The following is a 25297-nucleotide window of genomic DNA, read 5'->3' as shown; positions in this document are numbered from 1 at the left end:
ATATCAGTGTGTGAAAGTGCTGGTTGGGAGAATGGGAATGTGGGATCCATTGCCCTTGTGTTCCTAGCCTGCATCATGAAGTAGTCTCTGATTACCTTGGCAAACAATTTTAAGGATAATTTTCCTTGATATCTGTTTTTCAAATATCAGACCCATTTTTTTGAGACAGGGTCTCACAAAGTTGCCAAGGCCTGTCTCAAACTTGTGATCTTCTTGCCTGAGCCTCCCAAGTAGCTGGGATTACAGGCATGCACCACCTTGCCCAGATCAATCAGACCCTATTTGAAAAAAAAAAAAAAAAAAGCAAACTAGTGTGACATGAACAGGTCAGGGAGCCGGATGGATGATGGGTTAGAAATGTGTGAAGTAAGCTTCTCCATTTATGAGGCTCACTAGACCCTGGTTTCTTTGTATCCCTTCCCCCATGGCCTGATAAGAATAAAAATAGCCTATATGATGGCACTAGTAGGGATCAGGTTTCAGGGGCTTTTGGTCCTTATTCTTCTGAGCAGAAGCTGATCCCTGAGGGTGGGGCGGGGCCTCTGGGATATAGTATTGCACAGTGAATTAATTCCTCCAGAGTGTTCAGCACCTCCTTCTCTGAAACAGGATCTTGGACTGCAGGCAGTAAAAGGACCAGGGTAGTCTGCTTTAGGGGTGGACAGAAAATGGGCAATCGAGGGCTGCATGCCACTGCGTGAGCTGCTCCGAGAGCTAGGCAGCAGGCATGTTGTCAGCTGAGAGCTGGCTGTGGGCAAGGCTGCCTTCCTGACGTGACATCCCCCTGTGCTTGTTCTAAAACTGCCCTTCCCCCATAGCTGTAGCACAACATGGACAGTTCAAGTCTTTAAAAAGTCGGGGGAAGGGGCTGGGTGCCATGGCACACACCTGTAATCCCAGCTGCTCGTGAGGGCTGAGGCAGGAAGATCACAAGTTTGAGACCCGCCTCAGCAACTTGGTGGAACTCTGTCTCAAAATAAAAATGTAAGAAGCTTGGAAATGTAGCTGAGTGGTGGAACACTTGCCTAGTATGCATGAGGCCCTGGGTTCAATCCCCAGCACCACAAAAATAAATAAGTAAAGAATTGGGGGGTAGGGGCTGGGGATGTGGCTCAAGCAGTAGCGCGCTCGCCTGGCATGCGTGTGGCCCGGGTTCGATCCTCAGCACCACATACCAACAAAGATGTTGTGTCGGCCAAAAACTGAAAAATAAATATTAAAATTCTAAAAAAAAAAAACAAAGAATTGGGGGGTACTCTGAAGCTCTGTGGGTTCAGAAGTGCCTTCTGAATTATCAGACTAGATTCTGATTACCAGCAAGTTCTGGAAGGTTTTCCCCATTTTTTGAGAAAGATGAGCCAAGTGTACGATGTCTGTAGTTTCTTTCTCAACCCATCCTTTCTCAACCCACAACACTCCATTCCCTAATCACATGCAATGACAAGCGTTTGCTGTCATTTGGAAGAAATGTTGCGTTTTAGGGATAAGGATTGTGGATCTGGGTAGATATTTTAAGATATACAGAACATTCAATTTCATAAACATGTCTTAAGCAGCTGCACCAGGTCAAACCTTGAGGACCAGAACACAGCTCTGGGCTTCAAAGAATCCAGTCTATTGTAGTAGACAGACAAGTATATAATTAACTCTAATAATAAAGACCAAATGTTCTAAGCAGTTTTATTATTGTATAAGGCTCAAACAGTTCAGAAGGGTGTCAAGTGAAAACAAAAGTTCCAATCCACCATGAGCTTCTATTCCTGGACCCCAGAGGGGACCACAGACAGTAATGTTGCTTTTGTAGCCTTTCTGTAGTGGGCTCTATTGGAAGTTGTTCTTTTTTCTGTACTGGATGTAGAATCCAGTACCTGGAGTTGCCCCCTCATGGGGCTCATTGGGCTTTCCACAGGCAGCATCTCGTGTCTGCTAGGTGCTCCCCTATACCCTTGAGCTACATCCCCAGCCCTTTTTATTTTTAAATTTTGAGACAGGGTCTCACTAAGTTGCTTAGGGCCTTATTGAGGTGCTGAGGCTGGCTTTGAACTTGCGATCCTACCTCAGCCTCCTGAGCCACTGGGACTAGAGGTGTGTGCCACCATGCTTGGCTTAGAAATATTCTAATAGAAGTGTGAACCAAGTGCCTTGAGAACCATGGAAGATGGGATGAGTGCTCAGTTAGATTGGGGGAAAGATTTCACAGGTGATAGGCCATCAAAACTGGCCCAGAAAGGAGAGAAAGGCACAGGGCATGACATGAGCAAAAGAACTGAGAACACAAATTCAGGAAGTTCAGAAAGCAGGGATAGATATCAGGTGGCTGGCACTTGGTGGGTGGGGGATACAGTGTGGGGAGGGTTTAGGGGTGGAGATTAGGCTGAGAGGTTGAATGGGGTCATCTTTGGAAGGTCTTATTTAATATTATGCTAAAGAATTAGGAGTATTGTCCTGGAGGCACTGGGGATCCACTGAAAGCTGTTCCAGGGAGAAACTGGGTATAGTGGTACATGCCTATAATCACAGTGACTTCAGAGGCAAGGCAGGAGGATTGCAAGTTCAAAGCCAGCCTCAGCAACTTAGAGACCCTCTCTCAATTTTTTTTTTAAATGTAAAAGGGCTTTCAATGTAACTCATTGGTAAAGCAGCCCTGGTTTCAGTCCCCAGTAGTAGGGAGAAAAAAAGGAAGGAAGCTAGGAAGCTGTTCAGGGAGTGAAGGGTAAAAAAAAAATTTTTAATATTAAATTGCATTTTTTAAAGTTATTTTCCATATATTTATTTTATTTTTATGTGGTGCTGAGGATCAAACCCAGTGCTTCATGCACGCTAGGTGAGTGCTCTACCTCTGAGCCACAACCCCAGCCCCAAGATTTTTTTTTTAAGAAAAAAATTAATTGTAACAAGAGGATCCAGTGAGGGTGGGAAGGGTACAGAAGAATGACTCTTGGCAAAGGGAAACCTATTAGGAGCTGGTGCAGTATAGCCCAGGCCAGAGGTGGCAAGTGCTGGAGCTGGGACAGTGGACTGGCTAGGAGGGAAAACCAGGTAAACTGGGACTACAACATGAGGATGTAGTGTTTCTTCCTGGTTTGGTCAGTGTAAGCATTTGGCCTGTGACTGGCCTCTTCGCACCCCTCCCAGCTGTCCCCAGGCTGCAGCCCAGTCGGGTGTGCTCAGCAAAGGCAGACTGGCTGTAATGTGAGCCCCAGGCCTGCAGAAACGACGGTGCTGCCTGCCGCTGGAGAAAAAACTTGTCTAATGCATTCCAGAGCCAAAGAGAAATGCCTTTTGGATTACCCGCAGTTTAGGCCTTTCTCCACGGCTCCCCCTGTGCTAGGGAAGATCTTGGAGAACAAGAAGGCAGAGGAAGCAGGAGTGAGAACAGGAAAGGGAAACCAGCCAGGGTTGGCAGGGGTAGGGGGCCAGGGAAGGAGTGGTCACAGCACATGGTAAACCCCAGGTCACAGGGCCACAGGTCACAGGAGTGCAAGCTAAGCCCTGGGGAAGCCTGCTGAGGTTTCAGCTCTCCAAGGCCCATGTCCCTCCTGCTCCCTCTTTTTGGAAGAGCTCAGTCATTGGGGAAGTGTTCAGATGAAAGCTGGGCCAGGCAGTTTCGGGGACAAGAGAAAATATTTGTCTCAGCCTCACCCAAAGAGCCCCTGGTTTAGTGGGAAATAGCCAGACTGACAGATTTGGGAGAATGAGGAGCTAGGTTTGCCCCCTCGGGGGCTCATTGGGCTTTCCACAGGCAGCATCTCGTGTCTCCTAGGTGCTCCCCTGCACCCCGAGCCTCCTTCCCTGACTTCTGTCCTTGCCTTTTTAGGCCCTGCAACTGGTTCCTCTTTACGGATGTCCTGAAGCGGCTGAAGCTCTCTTCTAGAATCTTTCAGGCCCGGTTCCCGCACTTTGAAATCACCACCCTGCCCAAGGCCGAGTTCTACCGGCAGGTGGCCTCGAGTCAGCTGCTTACCCCTGAGGAGAGGCCTGGTGGATTGGACGACAGATCTCCCCCAGGCTCATCTGAGACTGTGGAGCTAGTGCCCTATGAGCCCGAGCTGCTTCGGCTCCTAGGGTCTGAGGTGGAATTCCAGTCTTGGAACAGTTGACGGGAAAACAGCCCCTCCCTGTTCTTTCTCCTTCAAGTTCACCCTTCCCTCACCTCCTATTTCTTCCCCCCACCGAGCACCAGACTGCAGAATGAGGCAATAATACGGACCAACAAGAAGCCGCCTTATCAATGCCAGCATTAGTGACTGGATTTTTTTGTTTTTTGGTTACATTAGTTCTCATCTCCCTGTCATCGTCATTGTTGTTGTGGTTGGTGATGAGGGTGGAAAGTTGAACTCCACGTCTGAAGATGGGAGGTCCCTGGGGGTGGTGGGAAGTGGTGCCAGGGTGCCTTGGACTGGCCTCCTTGTGCATGACCAAGACCAAATGTGGGCCTGGATGGCTGCGGCCTGTCCAAAGGAGAAATCAGAAAAGCCCAAATCTGAGCACCCCCCTCCGTCCCCCTGTGTTCTTCTGTCTTCCATAGTATTTATTTTATTAGTATTTAATTTGTATTGTTTCATTGGTTTCTGATAAGTCTGTATCACTGTGACGATTTGAGACAACTTGTTGTATTGAGGGACTTTCTTTACCTCCTTTCTCTTTCTTTATATCCTTTCTCTTTCTTTCTTGATAAGCTTTGGGGCTGCTCCCTCCCTCTAAGAGTGATTCCCAGGTTGCTTTTCCCCACTGGGGAGGGGGCTGGGTTGGGGGACATCAACTTGTGATTAAGGAAGCTGGCTGCTGCTGCCCAGAGCTGGGGGGCTGGGGGTAAATCCCGAGACTTTGGTGCTCCCCCTCCCCCTGCCAGTTTTTCTCCTCCCATCTTGAGATTCCTGTTTACTGGGGAGAGAATTGTAGGGTGAGGGGTTCATTTGAATTACTCTAATAAAGGGGAGTTAAGGGGTCTGAGGGGTGAGGATACCCTCTTCCCGCTTTCTTCACAGCTCCCCTCAGAGTGCACAATATGGGTTTGTTCTTGCATCTTTTCCCCTGTACCCCCACCTACACCACCCCATCCTGGCCTCCGCCTCTCAAGATACTGAGCCTCTTATCTCCCAGCCCTCACCCCCTACCTCTACCCCTTCCTAGACTTGCAGCACCCCTTTCTGCTCCCTCCTCTGCCATTCTCCTTTGGATTTTGTAGAGGGCTGTGGGACTGACTGCCAGATGTGAAATCAGGCATCAGCTGCTCCCTAGGCAAGGGCAGGAGACCAATCTCCAGCCCAGACTCCACTCCCATTTGGAGCCTTGGGCTGCACATGTGGCCCCACCAGGCCTCCTGTCTGGCCTTGAGGCCCCTGGGCCTCCAGTGCTGGATCTGTTCAGGGAGAAAGAGGGAAGAGTTTGGGTTGCTTCCCTGTCCCCGCCTCCTCTGTGGTGTTGTCTTTCCCACTCTTGTTCTTATTTTTCTACCAATTGCTATTTTTCCGAACAATCCTTGTAGAGAGTATGTACCATCCAAAGGCAGAAGGGCCTTGCTATGGCTGGCTCTGGTTGGAGATGGTACAGTTTTATTGTACAGGTGCTAAACAACAACAACAAAAGAAGAAAATAGAAAAAAAAGAAAAAAAAAGAAAAAGAAAAAAAAAGCCAGTTTGAGGATGGGACAATCTGTTCTCTGGAGGCTCCTGACCCATTCGGGAGCATTGGTGGTTATTTTCTTTGTATTGTGTTTGTTCTTTGTTCCTGGGGGAATTTCTGGGCCCCCTTTCTGTAGGACTGCTCCCCAGCCCCACCACCCTGCCCAGTTGGTTTTGAACAGTTGTTCTCCCTTTTTAAAAAACAAACAAAAAAAAACCACAAAAATATATATATATAAATATATATATATATATAAAGTTGAGGGGTTTTGGATTTTAATTTTTTGTTTGTTGGGATTCATGGTATTGTGTGATTTATTTTGTTTTATGTTTGCCTTTACTTTTTTGCATTTGGGTGTGTATTCTGGCTGCTCTTTATGTTTCATTTTAAACAAAACTGGCTATGGAGTCAAAAACACTTGCATACTGAAAAATCTGTGTCAGGGCCTCTGTCTCCTTTCTCTCTTTACTCTTCTTCCCTTTGAGGCTTTTCAGGGGTTAAGATGGGCATCTAGATTCAGTAAATGGGGAAATCCTGGATCCTCTTTATTGTGGTCCCCAGGGGTGCAGAGGGTGAAGGCAACGTGCACTGGCTCATGAACATTTGGGTCACTGGGTCGTGATCTGAAAAGAAAAGGCAGGAGCAAGTCTCAGGGGCTGGGCTGGTGGGGAAAACAGAATATCTGGCTTACCTTGCGTTGGTCTGGGAGGCTGTGCCTGAGCATTGTGTTTGCTACGGGAGTATCAGGATGGAGGGGAAGAGCCATCTTTTTAGTAGTGGTGGGGAATGATCCTCCTATAAAAAGTCACCTGCCTGCTGACTCTCCTTCCAGCTCTGGACCACCCACCTGGCTGCACATCTGATTACACTGCCCTGGCCCTTTGGTCAGTGCCTCCCCTGCACCCTGCAGTGTAGGCCTTTTACAGTTCTGGTTTCTAGCTACCCAGATACTCTGAAGGCATGGTTGATTTTACAATTTCTCCTCCCACTTTTTTTTTTGTGTGTGTGTGTGTGTGTGTGTTGGGGGATATACTGGAAATTGAACCCATGGGCGCTCTACCACTGAGCTACATCATGGATTTTATTTTGAGACACGGTCTCGCTAAGTTGCCTAGGCTGGCCTCAAACTTGAAATCTTCCCAAGTTGCTGGTATTGCAGGTGTGCACCACCACACCCAACTCTCCTTGTTTCTGAAAAATGGGTAAAAAATATGATTTGTTCACTGCAGGCTTTAGAATATGTGGTTACAGTTTGAGGGGGATGTTGGAGAGGCCTGAGCTGAGCCTTTTAAGCTACATTTCTACTTTATTCAAGTATCCTGTAGGCATCACCCCTCCCGTGAAGTCTTTCCCAGCCACTCTCACCCCCTTTTAAGCTCTTGCTGTGGCTCCAGTAGGCTGTGGCTGCAGTTAACGGGTAAGGAGATCTGTGTGTCTGGTCTGGTTCAGCCATAACCAGGAGTGAACTGTGAGCTACTCTCCTTGCTCAAGCCTCAGAAGCTTTCTTTGACAGGGTCATTCTGCTCAGATAGAGGGGCATCATCCTTTTTGAGCCACAGCATTAATCTTCCTCATAGACCTTCCCTACCCGCTTTCTGATCCCATGATCTTCCCAAACAACCCCATAGTGATTCTGATTTCAGGTCCATCCTCTGGAACTTGTGGCTAAGCAGTGAGACATGTCAGTAGATAGAAGCCACGGTGCTTAAGTGTAAAGATTCAGTTAGGCCCAGAATGCTATGGGAGCTCAAAGGGATGGGCTAAGGGGATGGGGGTGGCTGGGAAAGACTTTCTGGGAGAGGTGATGCCTAATGGACACTTGAATATTCAAGTAGAAAAGTAGGCATTAGAAGTGGCAGGGGAGAATGTTTGAACTGGGGACAATCTGAACAAAGACTTGGAGACTAAGAAAGGAAGGGAGTTAAAGTGGAACTAAACAGTTTTGTTTTCATACTTTACCTTCCACCTAGAGTTCTACTGCCCTTCTCTGCCAGGTTGTAATGATCAAGGCAGGAGATATACACATCTCCATAGGCGACTTCTTATTAAATGGTCTCCTAATCCTTCCACTGTGGTGTGGGAAAGAGTACCACTACTTACTACCAAGGCCCACTGTGACTGAGTACCTAATCTTCCCAGCCCTTCATTTCTCCATCTGTCAAATGGTACTCTCCTGACCTCCGGACCAATGAGAATCATACTGAAGACAAAACAGGGCTGTTTAGCTGAAGTTAGTTCCTCCTCAGAGTCAAGGTCGCAAGCCTACAGTTTAATGATGATCTTACCAGAATGTTCCTCTTTAGGGTTGAGAGGCCCTGAAGTCTGTATTCCTAGAGGACAATATCCAGATCACTATATGATGTGGGGTAGTGGAGGGATGAATTGGGCAGTACATCCCTGCCTCTTCCACACTCTAATAACCGGGAAATCTGTTAGGTATTTAGTGTCCAGTCTTGACATGTTTTAGGAAGGGTGGGATCTGCCCAAGGGCATCCTGCATCGCTGCTAGTGGGGCACGCAAAATGCACGGGCCTAAGGAACCCAGCAATAGGGTCGCCTGGGACTCCACGTATTCCCGTAGAGGTGGGCTTTCCACCACAGAGGGGGCTGGTCACCCCGGCGTCGGGACTCTGGGTGCGGACTCCTCATTTTGGCGCCGGCCCTTCCGGAGCCTGGACTCGCGCCGAAGGCAGTCAGGGCCCTCCGCGGGCAAATGGATGTCAAGGGCGCCTCGATCTCTCTCAGATTTTAAGGTAGAAAGCGGTGATGCGTGAAAAGTGTAGTTAAAAGCAGTCTGGGGCAGGGAGTAGAACAGAAGCGGGGCCCTGAAGAGGGGACAGTGGAGATGGCCGAGGGCTCGCTCCAGTGGTCCCAGAGCCTGCGGCGGGCAGCGCGGGAGGCCAGGCTCTCCGCGTGCTCACCTGCTGGTCCGCAAAGCCGGGGGAGGGAGGGCTGGGGGGCGGGGGGCGGGACCAGGGCACGACTGGCCAATAGGGGGAAGGCAGTCAATGGACTGCTAAATTCCCCTCGGAAAGTAGAAGGGGCAGAGGCGGAAGGGAAAGTTCGAAGCTCCGGAGCAATGGAGCCTTCGGCTGGAATTGCCCAGGGATAGTTGGGGGCGCGGGGACACAGACGAGGTACGGGAAGCCGCAGGCCGCGGCCGCCTCCTCGAAGAGCGGTAGGCCCCGCCCTGACCGCCCCTCCTTCCTGAGGGCCACTGGGCAGCCCGCCCGCTGTTGCCAGCTCGACAGCGCCACCTGCTGGACATCGGCCCCACGTCCGGGCGCCAGGGCCTAGGCTCTGGGACCCCGGACGCAAAAGTTGGCTCACCATAGACCTGGGCAAGGGGAGCTTTGGTGCCAGAGGCCTCTTTCAGACTACTTGATGGGGTCAGGAGGCTTGTGGCCGTTAGAATAAGTGTCCCGTCTTGTCCACTGGGGCTCTGCATTTCCACCACTCAGTCCCACCAAGGCATGAGGAAATAATAGTGAGGCGGTCTCTGGAAAGAGACAGTGGTAAAGGGCAGTTCAAGAGCCTATGGCACTGGGTGATAGGCAGCAAGGCATAGCTGAGAACAGCTCTGAACTACTGTGGACCTTGTTGTGCATGGGATAGCTACAGATGTTGACAAATGAAATAGATGCCTGCAATGTTATATGATGGGTCAACATGCTGCCATATCTCCTGAGTATGGGTTATCCTTCTGTCTCCTCTTGCTTGCCATAGTATAGGGCAGAAGTCACCATAATTGGAATCAGGACTCATCCATCCTTTCAATAAACATTTATTGAGCACCTACTGTGTGCCAGGCACTGTGCTAGGCGCTGGGGGATACATCAGTGACTAACACACAGTCCCTGTCCTTGAGGAGCTCACAGTCTATTGGAGGGGAAACATACATAATAAACACATAATTAAAGAACTACATTGTGCTATGTGCTACAATAAGAGGTATATACAAAGTGCTGTGGGAGCGAGGACTAAGTGGTGACACATCAGCTGCTGGGAGGTGAGGATCATTGCTTGACTCCTGACTCCCTTAAACCATTGCAAAGGCAGGGATGTTGTTGTCCCACGACTGGTTAAGTGTCATTTGTTTAAAAAGAACCTCTCTCCTGAGGTTCTCCTCTAGCCCTTTCCCATAACTATACCAGCACAGATTAGTTTATCAGATTAGCTGTTTTAACACTTTAAGTAGGAAAGAAACTGGACAGGGAAGTTTCTTTAGGGGAAAAGGACTTTCAAAGTAGTAACAAGTCTTGGGTGTTTAGATGGGGGTGTGGTGGGGGTACCATGAGGGCACTGAGCCAGGGAGGGCAGGCCCTGGGCAGTGGAGCACCTGGGGTGAGTGCCTGTGCAGTGGGAAGGTCAGAGGTAACCTACCTCAAAACTTTGGTCCCCATCTCCCACCAGCTCTATCAGTAACCATTTGTTGATGCTTATCTGCTTTGTAGTGTGCCCTGTTCTATGTGTGCTACAGTTTGCCTATCAGGGAATACACTGAATGGGAAGACTAAATAGAATCAGGTCATTGAAGCTTTAAGTAACAGTTTGTGATTGTAATAGAGGAGCTGTCACAGGCTGTTCATGATCAGTTGCCTAAAGAGTGGCAAATGCAATGAGTTAAAAAAAAAAAAAAGAACTCAATGATAGGCTGGTCTGGGGAGGTGGCTTCCATGAAATTGAGTCTTGAAGACAGACATGTTGGTACTAGGGGATAGGAAGAGCATTTGGATTAAGCAGAACCCAGTAAAGGAAAAGCATGGAGTTGGGAAATTTTGAATGGAGGGATGTTCAAAGACCAACAGATCAATCCACTGGGGCAGAGGAAGGAGCAGTGTAAGTGGACTGGGAAAGTTAGATAGGACCAGATGGTGAAGGCCAAGGACTTGGGGCTTTGCCCCAAGGTGGGGCTGACACCAGACTTAAAAACCCTCTGGAGTTCCTTCTCTGAGCTCTCCAAGTACTCCCACTTTCTTCCCACAGGACCTCTGGACTGCCTCATGAATTAGCAACTAGAGGTTTAATGCTGGGCATCTAGAAAGGATTGGGGACATATTTTAAGTATCACCACTACCTGTGAACCAGGAGGAGTCACTGAAGGTTTTTTAGTGGGGGAAGGATAGGATTGGTGTCCTGATAGATGGGAGGTGGTTAGACAGGTCACACTGAGCAGGGTGTTGATGTTTGGAGTAGGGGGAACTCTGGGTAGTATGAGCCAGACTGGAGGCTCTGGGAATGTGAAAGGAAGGCAGGCCAGATTTGAGAGGCATTGCAAACCTTCTGGACTTCAGGAGCCAGGATGGGGACAGGGTCAAGTGAAGACAGCCATCAGATAGCTCTGAAATTTGAAGCTTAGAAAGTCATGACATTGGCAAGTCACAATGGCCTTTTGCTTGATTTTGTGTGTGGAAAGAATTTAAAGTTCCACATTTGATAGAGGAGTTGACAGATATTTGGGGAGAAACATTCAGCATATCCCTAGACATGTGAGCCAGGATCTCAGGAGAAAAAGCAGGCACTGGAGTTCTAGATTTAATTCTCACCCGGAAGAACCAGGCCGTGAGAATGACGAGACCCTTGGGGAACACCCACATTTGAAGTGTCAGATAAGGAGCCAGCACAGGCATGGAGAAAGAATGTTGGGGGAAGGAGAGCCCAGCTACTGTGACGAGAACTGTGGAGAAGATATTTGATTTCACTATAGGGTACTGAAGACCTCCAGGTGACATGTTTCTATGGAGTGGAGCAGGAGTGGGCAGGTAGAAGCCACATTTCAGTCAGGGGCAGGATCACCCCTAATCCATGCTATGCCTTTGTGCCATTTTTTCTTAAACAATAACCCTTTCTTAAAATGCTTACTATCAACCATCAGGAAATTGTCCATAATAAGCTGATTTTATTAGAAAAAGGCACTTCAATGCCAACTGCTAGAAACATAGTAAATGCACTTGCAGGGCCACCTCCCTGGGGAAGAAGCGAGTGGGAGAGAATACGGACGGGAAAGAGAGAAAAGAGCAGCCAGGGGAGGTAGTTAGATCAAGTGGGTGGTTTTGTGCCGAGGACGGAGCAAAAGTCCTGAGGCACTGATTCACATTAACCAAATTCACCAGAGTTGCTTCCAGGCATTTCTTAGTTTTGCCCCCAAACTTGGCAGGAGTGGTGAGCAGATTCAAAGAAGAAAGAAGGGAAGGGCACCCAAGCCTCAGAAAGAGAAAGGGAGCCATGAAATAACTCATGCCTGCTGGCTCCTGTCTTCTCGGTGAAGAAGGAATCAGCATTAGGTGCAAAAAGTTGGAAATGAAGAGCAGTAGCCCACCGGAGAAGGTCTGTGGTAGGCATTGTGGGAGTGGGCTGGCACACCTCTGAGGTGAGAGGGCAGGACGGGCAGCAGAGACTGTAGAGCAGGCACTACACAGCACACGCCCACAGGCAGGAATGGAGGCAGGCCCAGGCTGGGCTGTCTACTGACTAGCCCCAGCAATGCCTGACAGCTAGAAAAATCTCAGGGTCAAAAGTAACATAGAAGGAGCCAAGGATGGGGCACCTAGGGCAGTGTGCCAGAGGAGGCTGTTGTCTGGTGGAAGGATGGTGTTACACCAACAGCTCAAGTCCTGGGCACAAACATTCAACCAACCCAGTCCTGACCGGGGACCCTGTAGCTGGGTCTGACTCTAGAGGTGTGCTTTTCCCTGACTAAACCTTCAGCAAAGCACTTTGAAGTGGCAAGTTTGCGACCTGCCAGCATCGATGACTTTGGCAGGCAATGTGGCAAACTCTAGGAAAAGAGTCTTGGTCTAGCCTGTGGGGGTCACATTCAGTGCTGAGTTCTCTTCTCTTTCTTCATTTGTTGTCCAATCCCACTCAGCCTTCTTGTCCCCTAGGCATGTGTCTTTTGCAACACATAGACCCATTGAAGCTCTCCTACCTGGACCCATCCCAGCTCTGTGACATCTCTCCAGGTTTGGGGGACCCAACCAGTACCCTATAGTCTCAGAGCAACCAAATCTTGGCTTGAACAGGTTATTACAAAATGCTTTTCCTTTAAAAAAAAAATCCCCTTCTCTGTGGTTGACCCATGGAGGAACACACCACCCCTTGAAGACCTCACAGCTACACCCCCATCTTCCCCCCAAAACGGAAGATACAGAACCCCAAGTACACACAAATACATACAGAGATATTCACATACGGGATAGTAAATTCCCTGCATAGGGAATGTAGACAGTGAGATGCAGTCAGGCCAGACTCTTCTCACACCCCCCCCCCATGCTCTGGCCCCAAATTTCTCCCTGGCTCAGGGGTTTTCCCTTTATCACCAAGTCAGCCCAATATCCTGCCAAGAGCATATCCCCTAGTGCTCCTGAAGGCCATGGTCTGCTGCCAGGGATGCTCAAAGTGAGCATAGGTTGGCCATGGTGATGCCAGGTAGGGCCGGGGGACTGGGGATCAGGTGTAATGAATCCCACTGAAACGTAAGGGCAAGGACACTACTTAAGTCAGTCTGTGTGAAAATGCTGCTCAGCTTCACCTGATGGGTCACACTGGTGATGCCTTCCTTTACATGTCATGGGGCTCCATCTTAATGAGGGAGGTGGGGTTGAATGGGGAGAAGGAGGCTGGGGTTGGGGATCTAGTCAGCAGGTTCCCAGATGTGGTCACACTAGGCTCAGCCATAAACAGGGACCCTGAGCCTGAGGAGAGCTCAAGTTCAGCCACAGGGGTGAGCCCAACAGTGGGGCGGCTGGGGGAAGAGAGAGTCTGGTTTCCCATAAGGCTCGAATTGTGGGAACCCCTTGAAACCACCTGGGTTGGAAGTGGCTGAAGATGAGCCTGATCTCTCAGAAGCTCCCTCAGGGTCTCTTCAGGAACCAGCAGCCCCTCCATGGGAGCCCCAGTCACCATGCCCTGCACATATGAGGAGGACCTCAGTGGCCCCTCCTTGACCCCAGGGGCTGCTGTGGTGCTAGAAGTCCTGATGAAGGCAGCAATGACAGTCCCAGGGGGCTGAGAGCTGGGCCCCGCTGGTCCAGCACCTGTGGCTGAGGGTGGTGCTGGGTTGGTTGAACGATTGGCCCCAGCCAGCAGTTGGGGGAGGCTACTAAGAATCAGGGGGGTCCCTGGTGCTGCCACCTGGTTCTCTTGGAAACTGGTGTTCAGGGGGAAGGAGGCCTGCAAAGTGAAGGTGTCTTTGAACGTTGACACAGGAGGAACACTCTGGAGAACGAGCTGAGTGGAAGCAGTAGTACTGGCAGGAGACCCATTGGTCAGCACTGTGGTCAACGGGATGGTCTGCAGGGTCACGGCTGAGCCTGACCCCACAGGGGCCACTCCTAGGTGGATGTTGCTGGGCACTGAAGAAGTACTGAGAAGAGACAGAAAATAAAGTTTGTTAAAGCAGGAGGTACCCTGCCACCAGCTATGAAGGAGGGCACAAGAGGGACAGAGTGGCAGGCATTTTGCACATGTGTTGTTGTTCTAGCTAACATTTATTGAATACTTAGTTCAGGTCAGAAGTCTTTCTAAATGATTGGCATGTGACATTTTTCTCAAGCCTCAAAACAGCCCATGAACTAAGAAGAATCTGATTTTACAGCTTGAGGAAACTGAGACCCAGACAGGTCATGCAACTTGCCCCAATACCACATAGCTGGGATTTGCATCTAGAAGTTGTAGCCCCATAGACCACTCTACTGCCCCTCCCCGTGCCCCCCCTTTTTTTTGCAGTACTGGGGATTGAACACAGGGGTGCTCTACCACTGAGCTACATACCCAGCCCCCTTTTTAAAAATTTGAGACAGGGTCTCACTAAGTTGCCCAGGCTGGCTTTGAATTTGCATCATCCTGTCTCAGCGTCTTGAGTCACTGGGATTACAGGCATGCACCATGGTTCCTGGCCTGCCTCCCTTTTTTGAAAGAGCATCCCAGGGACCCAAACCAAAGTAGCAAGAGGTGCAGACATAACTCAAAGTCTAGCCTTTTCAGGGAAGACTGGAGTCCCAGTGACATGGAGAAGAAGTAGTGAGAGCTTTCTAGGGAGGCTTGGAAGGCAGAGCAGGTCTGTCTGTAATGTTTTCTTACATATGAGTAGAGGCTTGGCAGGATGGGCCCAGGTGTGGAAACCCCTGATGGCTTTTTTGGGTGCACTCTGGTATAACAGGAACAGTCCCCACTGGCAGAAGTCCCCCAGGTCAAGTGTTGCTTTGGGGTTTTTGTGGTGCGTGACCTTGGGCAAGTCACCTTTCCTTTTGACATGCTCCACTGGTTTCCCAGGGGTTCTATGAGAATCCCACAAGACTACAGACAGCGTAGAGCTTTGCAAGAATTTGAAAACTGACCCCCAACACAAGGGACTATGGAAAGACTCATAATTACTTTGGCACCCTCACCTCACGGCTTTGGTGATCTTGGTCTGGCTCTCTGGTGAGGAGACAAGCATGGTGGAGGTAGTGGGGATCTCCTCGTCTAGAGACAGTCCCAATTCCAGACTCGCAGATGGCTGCAGACCTACATGCTGAACCTTTGGCTTCTCCCAGGAAGGGCTGCCCTTGCCCTGGGTGGCAGCTCTGGATGAGACCCTGGAGCTGGCCCTCCGGGTGGTGTTGGTGGAGGAAGCCGAGGAAGTGGAGGCCTGTGGCGGTGCTGCTGGAGCTTCACTTTTCTCATCCTCGTCTTCAATCACCACCAGATCCTTGGGCATCTCCTTAAACTGGTATACCAGCCTCTGCCCTTCCACTTTAGCCAGGATGCCTCTTTGGTAGTAATATCTGGGGGACAATGGGCAGGGAGTGGGGAGTTAGGCAGGGACTGAGTGGGGAGAACTTCGCTCTCCATGTCTCCAACACACCACCCTCCAGGGCAGGGCAAGCATGAGGCTGAGGTTGATCAGGGAGCCAGGTGGGGACTCAGGGGCCAGGAAGGGATACACAGAAGGTTTTTATGACATTTCTGAGGTTTCCCTCTGTGGACTCAAAGGTTGTACTAAAAGGATGTTTCAGTGTCAACCCCAGCCTGTTTCATGGCTGACAACATGCAGTGAATGAAGAATAGCAATATGAATGAGGAGATAGGGGGCAGGGGACTCAGCAGTCCCCTAGCCTGAGACATTAACTCTGGGGCAACTCAAGGCCATCTCGCTGGGCCTCTGGCTTACAGAATGTGAAGAAATCCCTTCTTGGAATTGCTGGCAGGGGTGGGAGCACTATTCTTCCAGGACAGAGATGCAACAAGGTGATTTTTCCTCCCAGAGGGGGCATGGGGCAAGCAAATGGGAGATTTATGAAACCTGTTTCCTTAAAGGATTGATCAGGCCTCCATTCAAGTGGGAGAGATGCCTTGGGAAGAGCTTGGTGTCTCCTCTAGAGCAGGGAGTCTGTGTCCCAGCAGCTTTTACCTTAGGGCCCGCCCCATTGTCTCATAGTTCATGTCAGGCTTGTTTTTCTGCTTTCCCCACAGCTTGGACACAGCTTTGGAGTCCACCAACTTAAAGATGCCTTTCTCTCGCTGGGTCCACTTGATGTACTTGGGACAGGTGTTTCGGTCTTGTAGAAGTGCCAAGAGAAACTCCCACAGATAGATGGTGCTGCCTGCAGAGGGGTAGGTAGTGAGGGGCGGCTTAGGCTCTCTGGCAGCAGGTTATGGGGCCCCCTTCCCACCTCCCCTGAGTCTCAGCCATACCTTTGCCATCCTTTGATTTCTTCCGGATGGGGATGCTAGGGTCAGTGACAGGTGAGGTACTGCGGTTGCCCTTTGTCTTCCGGACTGTGAGAGGAAAGGTGAAAGAACAGGATGAGGCTAAGGCTATGGTGAGCCGGCCAAGTTGCGTGTGATAGGACCAACCAGGAGGAGCCAGGACACCGAGGCTGGAGGCCAATCATTCTCTACAGCCATAGCCTGTGAGTATCTGTACCCTCATTTTCAGTCCCCTAAGGTAGCTTGGTAACAAGGCTGGATGTAGGAAAATGTAATGCTTGCAAATGAGGCACCTTCATAAGAACAGGGTGTGCCTGGCCTAATGTTTGAAGTGGAGAGACAGCCCACAAGTGCCACTGTCATGCAGGTCAGTGTGGTGCTGAGGCTTTTTGGTTGCCATGTTGACAGTGAATCTAAGACAATATAAGACGGACAGTATAAGCCAGCCATCATCTTGAGTAAATCAATAACACCAGGGCTTGGGAAAGCCCAAAGTCCTCTCTCATATATGGCTGGGGTTCATCAGCTCTGCAGAAGGGAGATAAGCACATGGCATGACTCACTTTTTATAGGCAGAGGCCCCAGAGGTCCAGGCCAGACCAGGGGTCCAGGCCTGGAGTCTGAACTCTCAGCCTAGGATTCAACCCACTGGGGTTGATGGCATTTGGGGAGTTTACACATATACTCAGCAGACAAAAGCAGCAGGGGACTGTCAGGCTTCAGGTAGGCCCGCCAATGAGGCCAGGTTTACAGAAGGGAAGCCTTTTAATCCATCTCAGCCAGACCAGAGAAAGGTCCTCTTAATGTATCTGTGAGCCTCAGCTCATTCAGCCCTTAGAGTTTCCCTGGCCCCACTGCCCTCCCCCTGGGAACACACATACACCCCTCCTATCCTTACTTCTTCTTCTTTTAAAATATTTATTTTTTAGTTGTAGTTGGACACAAAACTTTATTTCACTTATTTATTTTTATGTGGCGCTGAGGATCGAACCCAGGGTCCCACCCGTGTGAGGCAAGCGCTCTACCGCTGAGCCACAACCCCAGCCCTCCTTACTTCTTTTCTTTGATTTTCCAGTCTTCTTAGAACTTTCCTCTCTGGAGACCCTTCCCTCCAGAGAATGATCTTCCTGGTCACCAGCCCCATTCAGGGCATCGGGCTCAGAGGCAGGAAACAGGTAGTTGGGCAGAGTGATGGCTGCAGCAGGGTCTGAGTCTGTAAGCATTTCAGAGGTGCTGACTGCAAGAAGAAAGGCCTGAGGTGGACAGGGCCTAGGCAGGGCCGGACAGTGGTCTCCCAGCACTGCTGAACCAAGAATTGAGGGCACCGAGGGAGGGTTGGTGTGCTGTTCCCCACAGCCCTAGACATAGGTCATACCTGAAAATGCCTCGGGAGTATTGTACCACAAAGGGCAGAAACATCTGCAGAGCTGTGAGCATGAGTTGGCCTCAATCACAGCTGCAACATTTATAGCCCACTGCCAGCAGTGGGAAAGTTCCAGGTAGCATCCAAGGTAACAGGCCCCCTTGATTTGATCTTTCACTTATTTGACAACTCAAAGAGACCTTAGAAACCAGTGAGCCCAATTCCTTTGCTTTCCTGATGAGGAAATGAAGACCAATCCAAAGATGGCAAAATTGTGCTCAAGGTTACAGCAAGTTGCTGCATGGTACATGTGGGCACTTGGTATCCTGGCTGAATATTAGTAAGAGGCAAGATAAGATCTCTTACCTTTCATATCCAGGGCTTTTCTTCCCCTCACTGCATCACAGTACCCCCTAGGGCAAGGGAAGTTGAGGGGGGAACCTTCCTGTGGCAGTAGGGCATTTGCCTGAGAAGGTGCTGGGAGGAATCTGCCTTGGGAACCTCCTGGAGGGCTGGGAGCCAGGGAGGATCAGCAAGCATCTGAGGCCTCTTAGGGTCTAGCCTCCATTAACAGGGGAGGGATGAAGATGTACCAAGCCTCCAACAATTCTCAATAAGCTAGGTCCTGTGTTTCTTAGTCTTCCCGGGAGCCAAGTAAGAGAACAGAAGGGCCCCAAAACCCCCTGGACAACAGTGTTCAGCCTTGAAAAGGCTGCAACATGGATGGACTTTGAGGACACTATGCTAAGTGAAATAAACGAGTCAAAAAGACCAATACTGTATGATTCTACTTAAATGAGGTATGGAGAGTAGTCAAATTCATAGACCCAGAGAGTAGAACGGTGGTTGCTGTGGGTTGGGGATGGGGGTTAGGGGATGGAAGTCATTTAATGGGGATAGAGTTTCAGGTTTACAAGATGCAAAGAGTTCTGGAGATGGATGGTAGTGATGGTTGCCCAACAATGGGAATATATTTAACACTGCTGAACTATAAACTAAAAATGAGTAAGATGGTATATTTAATACATATTTTACCACAACTTAAATATTGGATAAAAACTCAAAAGTCACCCTGGCCATTTTCTCCATGTCTCCAGTGCCCTCATACCCCTGCCTTACGAGTCCCAGCTCAGGCCTGTTCATATGCACATGGGTTGGGGTGTCGGCACCTAGGCCTGCCTGCACGTGTGCCTCGGAATCCACTATGCGGACGCAACATTTTCAAAGGCAGCTGTGTTGCCTTGAGTCAAGGCCCTGGGGTCAAACTTACAGATCTGCTTCTCATCCAGGATATCATTAGGAGATTCCACATTCAGTAAGACTTCAGTGGTTGACACGGTATGTGAAGTGGCCTCATTGTCATCTGATTCCAGGTTCCATGGGAGGGGGGAGAAGAGTTCTCTTAGGGCACAATACAGCTAGAACCAGGGCCAGCCCAGGTTAACAGAGTAGTAAGTAGAGGAGTCACAGGGACCCTACTGGAAAGCTGGGAAAGAAGCCGTCTACCTCCTGCCCTAATCCTCCACCCCCTCAGCTAATCTCCACTCCTCCTTGTCCCATCTCATCTACAGTATGTGAATGCATTAAGATGGTTCCTTTTCTATGAAGTGGCACCCCCTTTCATTGGGGGCCTTGCCCATTCTTCTCGGGTTCAGCCTTTGTGGGCTGCTATTCCCTGAAGAGATAACCCCTCTCTCCACCACACCTTCCCTGCCCATAAAGGAAACAGACCTGCCAGCAAAAAACTGCCCTCCAGGATCTGATCCTGTGTCATGCACAAGGTCCCATCTGTTATGACACCATTGTGACCGTCGTCCAGCTCCAGTCCTGAGTACAGGTGCAGTAATTCGGGGTAGGGTACCTGTTCCACGATCACAGCCGGGAACACTGAAGGGTCTTCCAGCTGTAAAGAAGACAGGGATCTGTTTCAAGGCCCAATTACCTCTTTGGGAAGCCGTCCCTATCAGATTTTGGCCTTCTGTGTAATTCCTAATTCTTGGAGCCACCAGGGGCTGAGGATAACATTGCTCTTGATCCATTCTCCTAGTTGATGCTGTGAGTTCTTGACTAATACAGATGGCTTAGCTTGGTACCATCTACATTCAACCAAGGGTAAGTATTTGTGTGTGCCTGGTATCTAGGACCAAACCCAGGGTCTTGTTCATGTTAAGCACAGATTCTACCACTGAACTATAGCCCTGGTCCCAGAAAGCAGTTTTAACTGGTTGGATTAATCCACAGCCTGGAGTTAGAGTTCAGGCTATGAGAAGGGTTAGGCTCACCAGGCATTATGCTGAATGCCTTTAATCCCAGCAGCTCAGGAGGCTGAGGCAGGAAGATTGCAAGTTAAAAGCCAGCCTCAGCAACTTAGTAAGGCCCTGAGCAACTCAGTGAGACTCTGTCTCTATAAATAAAATATTTAAAAAGGGCTGGGGATATTGCTTAGTGGTTAAGCACCCCTGAGTTTGATCCCTGGTACTAAAGGAAAAAAAAAAAGGTTAGGCTCATTCTGAGGCTGGTGGAAAAGGATTAGTTGATAGCAGGGATGAGGGGTTCAATCTAAAGTCAGGTGAGCCTGGCATAGTGGCCTACATCTGTAATCTCAGTGACTCAGGAGGCTGAGGCTGGAGGATTGCAAGTTTGAGGTCAACTTCAGCAACTTAGTGAGACACTGTCTCAAAATAAAAATAATAATAAAAAGGGAGCTGGGGGTCGTGGCTCAGTGGCACAGTGCTTGCCTAGCATGTGTGAGACACTGAGTTTGATTCTCAGCACCAATATAAACAAACAAAATAAAGGTCCATTGGCAACTAAAAAATATTTTTTTAAAAAGGGCCAGGGATGTGGCTTGGCAGTAAAGCATCCTGGGTTCAATCCCCAGTATGACAAAGAAAAAAGGGAGGATAACAACTGGGATTTATTTATTTATTGCCATAGGGATTGAACCCAGGGCACTTTACCACTGAGATGCATTCCCAGTCCTTTTTTTTTTTTTTAATTTGGTACTGGAGATAGAACCAAGGGGTGCCTAACTACTGAGCCATATTCCCAGCCCTTTTAACTTTTTTATTTTAAGACATCATCTTGCTAAGTTGCTGAGGCTGGCCTTGAACTTGTGATGCTCCTGCCTCAGCTTCCCCAGTTGTTGGGATTTCAGGTGTGTGCTACTATGTCTAGTTCATTATTTTTGGTGCTAGGGATGGAAGCCAGGGCCTTGGGCATGCTAGACAAGAGCTCTACCACTGAGCTATATTCTGAGCCCTGTTCTTAAAAAAAAATCTATATAGTGGGCTGGGGAGTTAGCTCAGGAGTAAAGCACTTGCCTCACATGGCCCAGGATGTGGGTTCAATCCCCAGCACCACACTCAAAAAAAAAAAAAAAGTTCTCAGGCTGGGGATGTGGCTCAAGCGGTAGCACGCTCGCCTGGCATGCGTGTGGCCCGGGTTCGATCCTCAGCACCATATACAAACAAAGATGTTGTGTCCGCCGAGAACTAAAAAAAATAAACATTAAAAAATTCTCTCTCTCTCTTCTCTCTCTTTAAAAAAAAAAGTTCTATATGGAGAAAATACACCAGAATGGTAATAATAGTTATATTTTGGTTGTGGGACTTAGGGTGGTTTTTCCCTTTTATTTCTACTTTTCTGTATTTTTCAAATTTTCTTTCAATGAGACATTAAAATTTGCTTCATTAAAAAAAGAATGGGAATGGTTCCCTCTGTCAAATATTTCTGGCAGATTCAGAAAAGTGAAAACTTATAAACCATCTTTGGATTTGACCTCTGGGCAGTTTCCCTTGCTGGAGTGGTTTCAGAACAGTGCTGGAGGGGAGTGTCCCAGGACAGGTTACAAAAGATATGAGGATGAACTCAGGCAGGCATCAGGTGTAGTGACTAAGGCCACAGTGTCTAGAGCTCTGCTGTCCTAGATGAAAGCCACTAGCCAAGGAGGACTTTAAATGTAAATGAAAATTTTGAAAAGATTAAAAATTCATTTCTTCAACTGCTCTAGACACATTTCAAGTGTTCCATAGCCACATGTGACTAGTGACCCTATACTAGATACCACAAATACAGAATATTTCAGCATTCTTGAAAATTGTATTGGATTGTGCTGATGTAGATCCAGACTACTTAGGTCTGAAACCAGCTCTGGTACTTACTGGCAGTATGACCTTGGGAAAGTTGCCTAACATTTCTGTGTGTGAGTTTCCTCATTTATAAAATTGGGATACTCATGTTATTGATACCTTAGGGTTTTTTAAATAGATCAGCATACATAGAGCACTCAGAACAGGGCCTGGTACAGAGTAAGTTCTCCTAAGTGTTAGGTATCAGCTGCTTCTAGAAGAGTAATACTTTATTTCTTAACCTGGGTAGTGAGAACATATGTGTTCATTTTATAGCCTATCTATGGTTTATGCACTCTTTTGTACTCATGATACATTTCACAACCAAAATTGTTTCCTAAGAAGAATGAAAGGGTGATAAAGAAAGTAAAAGCAGAGGGTGGAGACTATCTTGGGACTGGGAGAGAAAGGACCTAAGACGGTGGTATTCTGAAGGAAGGGGTTAGAAGGGAGTAAAGGTTTTCTTTTAGGGTTGAGGAGACCTGAAGACGTTCAAATTGAAGAAGAGGATCTGAGGATCTCGGAGGTTGGAAAGACAAGTGGGGACTAGGTGGGAGAGGAAGGGCTGGTGGGCACAGTGGGTGGGGGATAAGGAAAAGGAAAAGTGATTGATGGTTTGAGGTTTTGAATAAAGAAAGTACAGATAAGGTACAGGGGTAGACATTACCCTGGGAAGGAAGAGGGATACATCATTTTGCCAGGTCAATGAGAAGGAAATAAGAATGGGAAAGTTTTAGATAAAGGTGAGAAGGGAGGGAACTTAAAGGCATCCTTAGCTTTCGGCTTCTTTATGGACTGGAGAGATTGCTGAGGGTGGAGGTTGGGAGGGCAGAATAACCACTGTGAAGAACAGAAACAGTTGCCAAGCACACTAGAAAGGGATGAAAGGTGGGAAGTAGCATGGAGAATCCAGTTAAGGACAGATATTTCTTCCTTTCTAATCTGATGCTTTCCACAAGACTAGGCACAGCAGAGTTCAATAAAATTGAACAACCTTGGAAAAGAAGGAACGGGATTGTAGGTGCAATGCACTCGATGCCCATTAGAGGGCAGCCTTTGGTAGGCGGCCAGATATGGGACGGTTTTCCATCCTTGCAAGGATTTAGGATAGAGCATCAGAGTTAAGCTGGTGTGTCCTGAGAAATAATTCGGCTAGATACCCTCTTGGCAAAGAAGGGGAGATGGCAGCCAGACATGGTAGGGGACATGACTTGGCCAGGTGACACTGTAACCATACTAGGATCAAAACCTAGGGTTCCTGATTCCCCCTCTTCCATTCCTACTACCATACCTGGCTACCTCTTCTTTTTTTTTTTAATATTTATTTTTTAGTTCTCAGCAGACACAACATCTTTGTTGGTATGTGGTGCTGAGGATCGAACCCGGGCCGCACGCATGCCAGGCGAGCGCGCTACCGCTTGAGCCACATCCCCAGCCCCCTGGCTACCTCTTCTTTCTCCACTGTGTGGAAGGTGGAGATGGGGAGAGCACTGATAAGAATTCCAGGATATCATCCAGTGGGGACATCCAAGTGCATGGAAAAATGTGCCCTCTTAGCCCCAGTGCATCACAAGGTATGGAACACAAGGGACCTGAGTGCCTATCCTATCCTATTTCCAACTTCCTTCCACCAAAAGAACACATTTCCAGTTTTTCTGAATCTTCAGGTTGAGGCTGAGAAGACGGTATGGAGAGCCCATCAACTGGGTTGCAGTCATGAGTCTGGAGATGCCAGGACTTGAACTCCACCCTGCAGTTCCAGCTGGCAGTGGCCCCTCTTACTCTGTGGTTGTCCTAGCTATTTCCTTGCTGTGACACTGAAGGTGAAAGGTAGTGGCCCCAAACCCGCATGATTGTCAGCATACACTTCATGCATTCAGTCCCTGCTGCTGACTGGCTGATAGCTCAGCTGATTGACCTAGCAGCTGCTTGGCTGGTTTGGTGGTTGTATGAGCCCCATGTGGGCAACCAGATCCCTAAATACTGTCCAGGGATGACTGACTGGCTGTGTGAGTGAACATCTGGTGCACATGCTGACTGGCAAGCAGGCCAAGTGCCCCGAACATAGTAGGTGCTTGATGGATACTTTCGATCTGGCTCACTGGCTACCTGCCTGCCTTCCTGTCCATTCCCTTGGCTGATTGTGCTTTATTCTCTGGGGTCATACCTGGTGGATATCATCCATCCCGTTGCTTGCAAACTCAAAGATCAGGTCACTGGGTTGCAGGGTAATAGCCATACTGTTTTCTCCCAGAGCAGAGCCGACAGCGGGATTTCCCGGGCTCTCTGTAGCTGCAGCACTTTCTTGATAAAGAGATGCTGTTCAGGTACCTTGAGGCGAGAGTCTCCGCTGAGCCAAAGAAGGACACGTAGAAAGTCAGAGTGAGTGGTGGCTTATGCCAAGCTCAAGGCTGCATGCTGGGCTGGGCCAACTGCAGGGGCAACCTAGGGAGAAGGGAGAGAGATGGAGACTCTGAGTAAGTCACCTGCCTTGAGCTCTGTGGTTGGGACAGCTGGCCAACCTGAGGGTCCCTGCTGTGCCAGCACAGCACAGGCCACAAGGAGAGGGACAGCTAAAAGAGAGGGGGAGGCAATGGGAAAAGAAGAGGGAAGAGGAAACGGCTGAGCCTCAGTGCCTGTCAAGGTCACTAGCATCTGTCCCTCTAAGTGGGGCAGAAGTGTGAAGAATCCCTGTAACTCCCTTGGTTTGGGAAAGAATTGTGAGGGGGTGTGACAGGACATGGGAACTTGCAGGGTGTTCCTGAGGCTCAGTTTACCTTGGGAGTACAGGCCAGTTAGCTCCAAGAGGCATTCTACAGAGGAAGAAATGTCTCACTGTGCGGGGGTTTTGTGGTGTCAAGGCCAGGGGTGGACAGACTCTGCTCTTAGGGAGAAGACTCTCAGACCTGGCTGTGTCTACAGAGCCTGGAGACAGAGGGACAGGTGGGCCACATGCCTTGCGTGCTTGTCAGCATCTCTGCCCCTCCCCCACCAGCCAGAGAGGGTGGCCTCCGTGCTGTGTGTGGGTTTGTTCTTGGTTCAGCTTTGCTTTCAGTTTCAAGACTGAACTGTCACCCTGGGAACTTGTGAGGAGAGTCCTGGCTGGGGGGAGGGGCCAGCAGAACCTTCCCCAGCCTCCAGGGCCGGCTCAGGGCCCCTTTTCCAGGAAATCTCTGCTGCAGCCCACACACATCTCTCCTCATCCGAATGTCCCCATGCTCACATGGCATCTGGGCCACTTCCCCTGCCTCCACTCCTCACTTTCAGCACCCTAGCAGCTCCTCCACGCTGGGTTACACCCATGGCCACCTTCCAAAGCCCTCTCCCCACCCCCTACAACCTCCCTCCTGACAGCTTGCTCTGCTGCTTCTCTGCCCCAGAACACTGGGGCGTCTGTACCGTCCAGGTAGGAGTATGTCTTTGTGTCTTTGGCCCTTCAGGTTCATTTGGAGTGTGTGATGTTTTCACTGTGTGGATGTGCCCCAAC

At 49.2% G+C, this 25297-nt stretch overlaps 2 protein-coding genes across 10 annotated transcripts in view; one reads left to right on the top strand and one right to left on the bottom strand.

The window, feature by feature from the left end:
• Bcorl1 (BCL6 corepressor like 1) overlaps positions 1-4607 on the top strand; it is a 67442-nt gene extending 62835 nt beyond the window's left edge. For all 4 annotated transcript variants that reach the window (XM_078034292.1, XM_078034291.1, XM_013356054.4 and 1 more), the window contains one exon: positions 3818-4607. In XM_078034292.1, coding sequence (XP_077890418.1) covers positions 3818-4100 — 283 coding nt within the window. In that variant the 3' untranslated portion in view covers positions 4101-4607. The remainder of the gene's footprint in view (positions 1-3817) is intronic.
• Positions 4608-9393: 4786 nt separating this feature from the next.
• The window catches only part of Elf4 (E74 like ETS transcription factor 4), a 41510-nt gene continuing 25606 nt past the window's right edge, over positions 9394-25297 (bottom strand). For 4 of the 6 annotated variants that reach the window (XM_078034286.1, XM_078034285.1, XM_021722359.3 and 1 more), the window contains 8 exons: positions 23978-24255; positions 19412-19583; positions 18951-19043; positions 17372-17554; positions 16303-16386; positions 16019-16211; positions 15015-15392; positions 9394-13990 (listed from right to left, as the gene is read on the bottom strand). In XM_078034286.1, the coding sequence (XP_077890412.1) occupies positions 13186-13990; positions 15015-15392; positions 16019-16211; positions 16303-16386; positions 17372-17554; positions 18951-19043; positions 19412-19583; positions 23978-24049 (1980 nt within the window). In that variant the 5' untranslated portion in view covers positions 24050-24255 and the 3' untranslated portion in view covers positions 9394-13185. The remainder of the gene's footprint in view (positions 13991-15014; positions 15393-16018; positions 16212-16302; positions 16387-17371; positions 17555-18950; positions 19044-19411; positions 19584-23977; positions 24256-25297) is intronic. The other 2 variants (XM_078034287.1, XM_078034288.1) reach the window with 2 other exon arrangements.

The sequence above is a fragment of the Ictidomys tridecemlineatus genome, chromosome X, assembly GCF_052094955.1.
Source record: "Ictidomys tridecemlineatus isolate mIctTri1 chromosome X, mIctTri1.hap1, whole genome shotgun sequence".
Taxonomy (NCBI): Eukaryota; Metazoa; Chordata; class Mammalia; order Rodentia; family Sciuridae; genus Ictidomys; species Ictidomys tridecemlineatus.
This window is presented reverse-complemented; position numbering and strand designations above follow the sequence as displayed.